Source organism: Puccinia triticina, chromosome 4A (genome assembly GCF_026914185.1).
Source record: "Puccinia triticina chromosome 4A, complete sequence".
NCBI classification, from domain to species: domain Eukaryota; kingdom Fungi; phylum Basidiomycota; class Pucciniomycetes; order Pucciniales; family Pucciniaceae; genus Puccinia; species Puccinia triticina.
This window is the reverse complement of record NC_070561.1, coordinates 5,983,531-5,994,589: the sequence shown is the minus strand read 5'-3', so window position 1 is coordinate 5,994,589 and position 11,059 is coordinate 5,983,531. Positions and strand designations below refer to the sequence as shown.

The 11,059-nt window shown below is 43.7% G+C and overlaps 1 protein-coding gene across 1 annotated transcript; it reads right to left on the bottom strand.

Moving 5' to 3' along the window:
* Window positions 1-2,417: 2,417 nt before the first annotated feature.
* PtA15_4A665 (uncharacterized protein) lies at window positions 2,418-4,164 on the bottom strand (the record flags this gene model as incomplete). Its single annotated transcript, XM_053168572.1, has 2 exons — window positions 2,418-2,802; window positions 3,989-4,164. 2 exons carry the CDS (start codon window positions 4,162-4,164, stop codon window positions 2,418-2,420), a joined length of 561 nt encoding a protein of 186 aa, XP_053019768.1.
* Between the last annotated feature and the right edge of the window lie 6,895 nt (window positions 4,165-11,059).

Sequence of the window (11,059 nt, the reverse complement as noted above, 5' to 3'; positions counted from 1 at the left end):
ACGCCTTAGGTAAGCCTAATCTACAGGCGTTGCCGTTCCAACACGGCCGCAATTCGCAAGGACCATGCAGCATGAACTCGCAGACTAATTTGTGGAGGACTGGCAATTTGATTGGATCCAGGAGCTCAGCGGAAATCATATTGTCAATGTCTTCAGGCGATGATGGGACGTCATTCTCGTCAACGGTTATCATCAAGTGTAAAGGGGGCAATCCCCGTTTCTGAAATCCGACTGTCCATACGTAAGCTACAACCCGGCCAAACCGCTCAAGCTTAACAAGTTGTAAAATCAACTCCTTCATCTTGAGGTAAAACACCCTTGCAACAACGGTCGGATGGTCAAAAGACTTTTCGCCGAGGGGTGTCTTGTCCAAGATCTCCTGCCAATTCGGGTTTGCCATCATCGTTATGAAGTAGGAAGGGGGGCCAAACTTTCTACAAAGCGCCATAGCATCTTGATAGAGTTGCTGCATGCATCGCGGACTACCTATAAAAGTTGATGGTAAAATAACAGTTTGACCTGACGCTTCTTTTTTGTTTTCAAGAGACTTGACAAGTTTATTGTACTGGCTTGCTTTGAGTTTTACTTGATTGTTTTTTATAAATGAGGTTTGCTGATTTTTGACACATGCATACATGTCGACTAATATTTCTTGAAAAAGGGACCGGCCGGCTAGGATCGGTGAAAATTTTTTCCGGCGCCGAAAAAGCATGAAGGAGAACCATTCAAGCGATCCTACTTTCCGGTTATCGACTAAACAAAAATGTCAGAACCGTTCGGATCACCTGATTATTATAAAGTTGGACGGCGTAGCTTACCTCGCGATGTTGTCGCACGGTATAACTTATCCCACTGTTGTTCTCCCTACGGAAAGAACAAAGGATACCTGAGCGGGAGGTAAGCCGAGTGCAGGTTTGAGATGAATTCAAGACCATCATCATGGTGGTGGAGAAGAATCTGCCGTTCACTTATAATATCGCCGTTTCCCTGGACCACAATGGCCACCTCATCAATTGTTTGACAATTATAGCGCTTTGGGTCCGCCCCCGGCGTTGGCACCCCCTGGAGTTTGAAGGTCTTTGCGTTCGCCCTTTGAAGAACGTCGATCACGGAGCAGAACCGTTGAGCGTATGGGTTAATTTTGGTGAGTAAGTCCATTAGTTCAAGCACGATTTGAGGATCCATTCGAGCTGCCAGTCCTGTATTCCCCCCTCGGCCTTGCGCTTGAGTAATACAGAATTGTGCTTCTTCGATTCCTCGGTTCCCGACAACGTAAATCTGGCAAAAACCTGGATCGTCGGAGGCCGGTTCAATGCTGGATATCCGGTGAGTTAGAGCCCCGGAAATCTTGCAAACATTGACGTTCATCGGCCCAGCCACGGAGTAGTCGATGTTTGCTCCTAGCGACGTGAACAATAGGGCGTTATTATACATCCGCGTAAGCTGTTGAAAATCCAACGATCCTGGTGATAGTCAATCAGTTAGTCAAAGGCCATGTTATATTGACTACTTAAATTGATGTTAAAATAAATCACGTTGATTTTTGTCGGTCAAGAGACCGCGGATGAGACTCGGATACCTTTGCGCACTTCGGTCGACAGAAGGTAATGAAACTTTATTCTTTGGACAGCACATTGTATAAAGTTTTGTTTGTTTTTTACGATTGGCCAAAGTTGATTCGTCGTTCCAGTGAAAGGCAAAGCAACCGTTGCAGATGTTGTTGCGCCTCCCGAGGTAATGCGGAAAAGAATATTTGGCGATCGTCAAAATTAGAGATTCGTAATCGGGGTGGGTACTGGTGGTGACTTTCATCTTGATGTGTTGGGCAAGGACGTTCAGATCAATTGTGGGTTAATATGAGCTCGTGAGATAACCTCAGGTAATCTCAAATTCATTTCACTTGACATGTTGTACACAATTGCACGCCACTAAACATTATAATCACTCGTTGAACGTCAATTTGGGCTACAATTTGTCAACTTTCCTCAAGCTCCGTTTTGATGAAAATGAGACAACTCGTCAACGTCATGGCACCTTACCAAATAGTCAAGCTTAATCTTGTTGCTAACCAAGAACAGGCAACTCCTGTTGTAACAATTAAAGGGAATTACAGTTTTACACAAGCTTGTGTGACTGTTTCTCATAAAGTCGTACGTAAGTGAATATCAAGGAGATGAGAATCTGAATTATCATTTGAAAGGTGAGTGAAACATTTGCACGGCCATAAAACAACATTTTAAAAGTATTGATGCCACTGAAGCACAACAAGTAAAGCGGCTAAGTTAAAACAAGTATAAGGGGAAAAAGCGTCTTCTGCCGTTATTGTCGCATGCGCGTACGTATAGTTCAGATAAGTTGTGACTCGCTGAGACGGATACGTCGGTCTTGGATTCGGAAACACTACAGCTATACGGCCGTTAATACTTCTTCATTTGCTTCGCGGCCTCTTTCAAGATGTCCTTGCAAGGACAACCACGTTTAGGCTTAGCAATTTCGGTTCGTTCCTCCTCTTCGCAGTTCTCCTCGTCTTCATCATTTACTTCGTCATCAGATTTGTCATTATCTCCGTTGTCCGAATCCTCTGGAGTCGCGGGTTTGACGGCCTTTCCCTTTTTAGAATTTTTTGCACCCCCTGCGAATCGATCAACGGTTGCCTTGGGAGAAGGGTTGTGGTCGGCGATTACAGTGACATTAGGTTTGCTTGGTTCTGGTTGGGGGGGTTGATCAGCAGTGGACTTCTTGTCGCGATTCACATTTAACTTGGATGTAGACGGTTTGGGCTCAGGAGTATTGTTAGATGAGCTGATTGGGCTTGGGGTGAATTTTATTCTGCAAACAGGTAATGGTCAGTGGCTATAGGAATAAGGATCAATTCGACAAACGTACATCTTAAACCCATTACCGGAGGAGACGCTGGGGGACGTAGTGCAAGCACTACGCCCAAGTTGATGCCCGTTAGTAATACTCACAGAAGAGACCTAAGAGTTTAATTATAATCAGTTAGTAATTTTGAGTTTGTTAAGCATTATGGGTCATATGCGTCAGATATGTACTAACCACAACGACGGCGGTATGAGTTTCCATTTCAAAATCGACCAGCCGGCCAATAATGTAGACTTCGTGACCAACTTGATACAAAGTATGAGCTTTAACTAAGTTCTTTGTGCCGGGCACGATGTACTTGATGTTAAAACGGCGGTGGCACCGATGCTGGGAAAGGTTTGTTAAATCAGTTGGTGAGTTCAATGGGGGGCTGCGGCTAGAAAACGGACCTCGCTGTCCCAATTGCAATGAGCAACTGTCACTTCTAGTCAAGTCCCTGCGTCAGGCGAAGTTGAAACGACTTCCCGCCAATCTATAACCATACCGAGGCCTGTGACGTTTGTTTTGTTGGTGAGGTCTGGTTGATCGGGGCCCGTTTCGCCAATACGTGTCACAGTTTTGTGTGCGTATGAAAGAACGGGAGTTGAACCATTGTTCATCGTGATGAGTTTGCCGCTTATAGCATAAACTGAGCTTGAACTCAGAGTATGGTTAAGTGCGGTGTTGGTAAGAAGCTGGACCTCGAAGTTCTCGCTCTTAACGTAGTCAAATCCGCCGCACTGGAAGTAGCTTGGAGTTCTAACATATCCGTACTGATTGGCTCGAACGGCCTCGACTGTAGACTGCATAGTGAGATTTGTCAGACAGGTGCTTAAACAGAAATAGGAAAACGGGCTTACCTCTTCAATGGGAGCAAAGTGACCGGTGAAGGCCGTGGGATGGTTTGGAGTGCGAATAGCCGACATAACGTGAGAACTTGAACCAGGTATTTAATTGCCGTAAATGACAATCGGATGAACGGGAAAGTTTTTGGTTGGTTGAAGCTTAGATTGGTGGTAGGTTTTGATATGCAATGGATGAGGTTGCGGTTGAGTAAGTGAGTACGGATTCGACTAATAGTGAAAGTTAGCGTTATTTAAAGAGGAATCGGTTTCGTGGAACATACCTGTTGTCGCCTTGAAGACCAAAGGGATTTCTTGAGAACCGCGACGCGGTGGCGTCGCAACCGTAGACTGGGCTATGGGGATTGAGGCGAATGACGGCGGGGAGGTCAACCCGTGATTCGACTGCCCCGGCAAGTGGTGGTAGCAATGGGTCCTTGGTAAAGTTGGCCACACACATTAGTGTTCTGCTTGGCAAAGGTAACCTTGATGAAAGGACGGGCCTGGGCCAACTGGCACTGGATAGATGCTTGTGGCGGCAGCTGGCTTGGTTGACTTTGTTACTTGCGGAATCCGTTCAGTCCAGGGTTTTCCTCGAGTGTGGTTTGCCGGGGGAAAGCGAGGTAGTGGTTTCAGCCGTCGTCAGGGGTGCAGCATATCTGATCAACCCTGATTGGGGCACTATGTAGGAGTTCAAATATGCCGTTGTAGTGTTTTGTTGGCGGTAATTAGCGGGGGGGTCAGCGCCGAGTTGCCGGGGGTGCAGTAGTCAAGGGCAAAATTTAGATACCTTGCGGGATGAAGTTCGACGGAGAAAAGTGATTCCCTTAAAAGGCGAGGTGATTTGTCGATGATCCCCCAGCGCGGTCGGAGATGCTGTAATTCCAGATATCTGTCGCGCTTGACTTCTCCGCTGTAGCAGTTGCACAGTTTGAGTTGCAAAGAGTGGGCCCCCCACTGGCAAGTAGCTTTTGCTGCGGGCCGGGGGCCTTCACATCCAGTCCTTTTGACCCGTGCGATTGACGCAGGCTGGGGGCTGAGCCTGTGGCACAGCACTGCTGATGTTGGAAGGCTGTTTGAGATTTGCATGTGGCTGTCAAAAATTGGCGGAGTGTTTGGTTTTTTTGTAAATTTTATAGTAAATTGCCACAACCCTTTGAATTTTTTTTGTAAATTTGTACAATTGGAGGGGGAACCCATGATTTTTTTTTTTTTTGGTCAATGATTTCTGTGGCTTTAATAGACTTGGATACGGCGCTCTGGGAGCTTTGATAACATAACTAGCATTGAAAAATGCTATTACATCAATGTGATAACGTAACGCACCGCCATTACGCTAACAGTAACTGGAACGGCAGGAAAATTATTACGTTACCGTTATCAGTAACGTAGCTACCCAATGTTGGTGTAAGCCAGGTTTTGAGGCCAATGACTGATCAAGAAGAACTAAGTAAGCCCTCACCTCTTTTTTGACTCTGCTGCCCTATTCCACCCCCCTGACCTTGCAAAAATCACATTCCAAGCACAAAAAATTGCCAAGACTGCCAATAGTTCCAGTTACGCATCTTACCACGTTTTGCAGCTATCCCAACAGCTTGATAAGCATGGTCTCTGAATGATTGTGTATTCATGTAAGATGTGAGTATTTGCTTATTTGGACCGCTTCAATCTGCATATTATCTCACAAGGGTTCATCATCACAGGTGTGGAAACAAAATCAATCAACTCACAACCAACTTGTCTTGTAGCAACCTGCTGAAACATCCAGCGGTCTGCTTGAAGCAACAGAGCCAGGCTGACGGCAGCCGCAGTCTTGCATCACTTGGTATCACGGGAACTGGCAATATCAACCCGCAATAAGGTAAGCTGATTTAATGATTTCCCCCCCTCTCAAGAAGATAACTGTTTGGCCCACCCCTCTTTGGGTCACACAAATGTGTGTGATCTGGTGTGCCAAGTCGGCACAACCTTTTTCCGTATTCAAAGACAAAGAGTCTCTTGCACCCAACGGTTGTCAAGAACTTACCTAACCGTCAATTTCTCTCAAAGTCAATTCATCAACTATACTCCGCCGTTCAAGAGAACCTGAAATCCGATCTGAAGGTTAGTCAACCCTTCTCCCTTGTATTGTGTTGGCATTCTTTTCAGCTAAACTTTTTGAATATGATTGATATTCAGATTCATACTGGAGCATTGTATCTTGGTGTCAAGGCTTGGCAATCTCCAAACGGATTTGATATCATTGGAGTAGTAATATATTGGCTGTAAGCCCAACTTTGAAGCAATGCCTCTTGACTTTGTCAAGTTATCTCAGAGCCACACAGGCAAGTACTTGGCGGAAGCAGTTCAATTGATTGTTGATAAGTTTGAGATTGAAGACAAGGTATTATTTTTTTTGCTACTGTACATTAATCAATTGATCAAAACAGCTGATGAGTTTATATTGTCCAGATATGTGGTATAGTTTCCAATAACGCATCAAACAATATGGTCATGATCAATGAGTTAAAGAAGCTGAAGTGGCCGAACTTCAAAGCAGATGCCCAATGAATTCTCTTCTATGCACATGTACTGAATATCATTTGCAAAGCCATACTAAGACCGTTTGGACTCAAGAGGAGCAAGAAAGCTGGGACCAAAAAGCCAAGTAAAAAACTTAATGATATGTCCAACAGCAAGACCAATGACTGGGAACAAGATTCTGGAAAGAAGATTGCACTGTAAGCTTTTCTCTTTCTCTTCTGCATCCTTCAGCTGAATTTATCCCCCCCTCTGCTCCAGTTACTGCAGAGGCAAAGATTTATTTAACTCAGGAGATGAAGAAGAGATTCCAACTGATATGTTTGGTGATGTGGCCAATGTTGGGGACGTGGATGAGTTGGACAATGAAAACATAGAAAATATAAGCAAGGAAGATGAAGACAATCAATACACCTCAAAATCAAGTCAGCAGACTCTGGCAAAGGTCAGCTATTTATTCTGCTACTTTGGTGATAGATTGGCACTAATCATCTTGCTAATTCTAGTTACAATTTATTGCCCAAAAGCTTAATAAATCACCAAACTCAAAATCTTTATTCATTGACTTGTGCAAGAAGAAAAACTGTGAAAAACCACAAAATGTTGAACAAGATGTACCTACAAGGTGGAACTCAACTCTAGTGCAACTCAAAGGGATCCTTAGGTGTCTAACTGCAATGTAATTCAAGTTTATATCTATCATCATATAGATTTTCTTAATCCTCTCTATCCAGTTTTGAATGGCAGTGTGATAAAAAGTACAGTATTGCTTGGGTTTCCCAAATCAGAAACAGTGATATCAAGTTGGCCAACAATCTGGTGGCTGTATTACAGCTGTCTTTTGAAATGACACTTCAAGTATAAACTGGCGGCTTGGCACCGTTATCCCATGTGGTAGTGTTTATTGACCGGATGACTGAACATTGTTCAACAGTCATATTGCAGAAGAAGTCCCCCCCCCGCTTTGAGGAACGCTTGCCGGGATGGTCTGAAGCTTAAAAACAAGTACTAAACCTTGACTGACTGCTTGCCTCTGTACCGAATAGTGATGAGTAAGTCCAATCAATCCCTCAGATTTCTCTTTTGATTGATGCTCAAACTCATACTATTTTCCTCAGTCCTACATCCCTTATTACCGGGACCGTTCCAGTCATTGAGAGGACTGCTTAATCCACTCAATGACTGTTGATTTGCACTCCCCCTGGGTGCTGGCCGGTCATTGGGAGAGTTTGCATGTTGTACTCCGCTCCTGGACCAGCCTGTGCCGGCCATTGGCACATCAAAGTCATGGGGTATGTACTTCTGCCCCTCAAACTCTGTTTTCAAGGGGCTGTGTACCCAATCCATGGACTTTTGGCAGGTTTAAAATCCACGGGGAGGTGCTCTGCTTAGTTTTTGTATTTCTTTATCATCCTTTTTCTACATCATGCGGAGGGGTCCAAATACCCCAAGAGGACGTCGAGTGGACGCCCCCTGCAGTGCGCAATGAGTTTTTCGCAGTGCACAAAGTATATCCGTTAATATTTCACGTTTTTTTTTGTGACAGATATATATGTGATCTGTCACATATAATATAAATACTAGAGGCCAATGCAGCTGCGCCGCTGTGGGAATTAGATTCACCTTTTAATTTGTTTCTTATTTGCAGGTTTTGCTCTGATAAATTTTGAGTGGTGAAATGGAATATCCAAAAGTTTGACACATTCAACTATGGTTTTGACTCTCATGTTGCTCAAAAGAGAATGACTGCAAGAAATATGCACCAGCATAATACTCCTCCAATCCCAGCAAAACAACCAGCAATATTTTGTTGTTGTACTCCATGAATTAATATTTTGTTGTTGTACTTAACTGTTGCTTTTTACTTGAGATTCAAAAATAATTGTAGAATCAATCTCAAGAGATTGGATAACAGACCACATATATTATGCTTGGTTTTCAACAAGAAAACCAGAAGATTGACACGCTACTTTGAATTTGAATGATAATCATGAATAAGAGAAGTACATACATACATTCCACTGTTCCAAATACTCCCTACCCTTGTTAGCCCAAGATCTTTTTCTAGCTGTTTGTAGAATTGCTTCTTTACCTTTTTTTCAAAACTTCAGTTATTGCTTCTTTACCTTTTTTTCAAAACTTCAGTTATTGCTTCTTTACCTTTTTTTCAAAACTTCAGTTCCCACTATTATTTTCAACAGATGAGAATAAAATACATCAAGGATATGAAGCTGCGGTCTGTTCAATAATACAAACAAGTATATTCATCATGGAGAATGCACCCTCAATTCTATAGATGAAAATCTTGAAATATGCACCTATAATGTTTTGGTCAAGAAACCTATCTGTATAGGGAATCATAAATTTGGATGAGATTTCCCCAAGAAGATATTGACAAGTCAAGATTAAAACAGGCACACCAGTAAAGGTTTATGCATAGAACATAATTATACAACTCCTATGAGTGACATGCTCACGTAAAAACACAGACCAAGTTGGCAGTGAACATTTTCATCATGAAAATTGTCAATCAGCTCCAAAATTAAAAAAGTGTGCAGATAAAGATAAATCCTACTATTATTTTTTGCATTTCAACAGAGGAAGAGAAACTGCTCCCTCTGAGCTTGTTGGGATCCTCTGTTTTCATTTGGTCTCACTCTACACTCTCTTGACGCAAATAGTGTTGTTTCTTAGCATGCCTGTGATATAATGGAGGCTCTGCCACAGCTGGCAAGGCTATTGTTGACAAGAATATTGAGCCAATTAACTTTTTATTATAATATGGAAGCCAAAATGTAAATTCAAAGGATTGATCAACCTTTGATTCTTATTTTCTGCTTAATCTGATCATCAAAAGTTCCACCCATATATTTGTAGATGAGTCAATGGGACTGTGTTGCAAACAAGTACAGGAGACACCAGCACTTGACAAGGGCCGTAATTACTAAAACCCAAGGATAGGAAAACACAGAGAAAGAGAGAGAGACATACATCTATGTGTTTGTATACCTAGTCAAAAATCAGCAAAACAAGATAGACCAGGATTGATTCCAGTCAGATTTTCAAGTTCTGACAACGGTATTGCCAGGAGGGAGCTAGACCTTGTTGTAAGACTCAAAAGTGGTAATGAAACCCTTTTGCTGAATGGTGAAGAGTATGATGGAGTTGCAAGCTCTGCCCTTCTGTTATCAGTCAACAAGACCCACGAAGCTCAGCTTGGCAAGTTTTATTAAGTGATAGGTCTGGTCTGTTCCAGATGAAATATGTTTGACTGGCAACGTGTGAGTGTTTCAATTAATTTTTTATAAAGGTTGAATTGTTGTTATAAGGGTTGATTTATCGTTATAAGGGTTTTAGGATTTGAGTGTGGATGAGTGTTGGGTGACTTGTGAGTTCTGGGTGAGGAACTGGGGAGCAGAACACTGGGGGTGGAGAGAGCTCCTTTTATAGACAAAATTGGAGCCCTGAAGGGGCTTGTGGGTTAGGTTTTCAGCTAATCTAGACAACAGGGTGAAGGATTTCAGCTGATGGGAGTAGATACAAATGATGTCATAACCCCTCAGGGGCGCATGAATGGTGTCAGAATATACAACAGAATATTCTAAACATGCCAGGGGTGCATACATGATGTCAGAATATACAAAAGAACATTCTAACTCATGCATGAGGTGACAGTAGACTGCATGAGCTGTCATACAGTGGTAATTAGTGTATACACAAAGTCTGAGGCTGCAGGAACAGTGTAAATGATGTCATACTATGTATATAAAGGAGTGCATGTAGTTAATATGTATTGAGTGTAGCCAGACAGGGAGATGTATGTTTGTATCCTGTGATGTGTATATGGGTACTAATGTGAAACTTGGGTCAAGGAAGGTGACAGCTGGGTTACTGGGGCTGGCCGTGTGATAGGTGTCCATGAGGTGTAACTTCCACACTAGAGGGGGTCCAGGGGTGCTTTCAGTGGTTACTATGGGTGAAATTGGCCATAGAATCCATTTATGGGGTCCATTTGATGGTATTTTGAGGCCTAGTATGAGGAATTATGTGGCATAGAAAAAACTTTTTATTTTTCCTCTTTTCCGTCCACCACATCGTTGCCTTCAATGTTGAGTAGAAGATGCTGGTCACTAGCGCTTCCTTGTGCTATTGAAAGAGGATAGAACGGTGGCCGGGTGAGCAGCAAGGTGGCAGACTGGGAGGGCGCAGAGACAACAAACTTGTGGATAGTGCGCTTCAGCCAGCGCTTGCCACACCTTAACAGCCATTCTCCCGCCTCCAACGCCTTTGCTTCTTTCTCTCGTACTCACTTTTGATCCTATTTCCTTGGCCAGCCGTGCAGAAATCTCCTAGTTTGACTGCGCCGTTGAGTGTAGTTTGCATAGAGAGGTCAAGGAGGAGGAGGGACGCAAGGATGCAGCGGGGGTAGAGTGGACAAGAAAGAAGACAACAGCATGCGCGCAAGGGTGAGGGGATCTTGTGTACATAGAGAGGTTGCTGGCACGGTCAAGGAGAGGGGCAGGATTCAAATTGGCTTCAGCAAATGATTGGTGGCAAGGGGGGTTGCGGGTGACCGACCGGCGTCAGCTGGGGTCCGGCGCATCAGCACCGTTGGTCTGGCCCCCCAATTATACCCTTCTTCTGAACTTGAGCCAATTGACGGGGTTGAGGTAGTTGGAGAAGATAAGGGAAACAAACAGGTTGTATGTGTTGAGTGGAGCTGGCTCTGGGTCTCGGCCACTTCCCAGTTCATCAAATCACCCAGCCTCTCCGACGGGGTCAAGACCAGGCCAAAGATCTGGACTGTATCAGATACAACAGCCGTCAAGGGCATC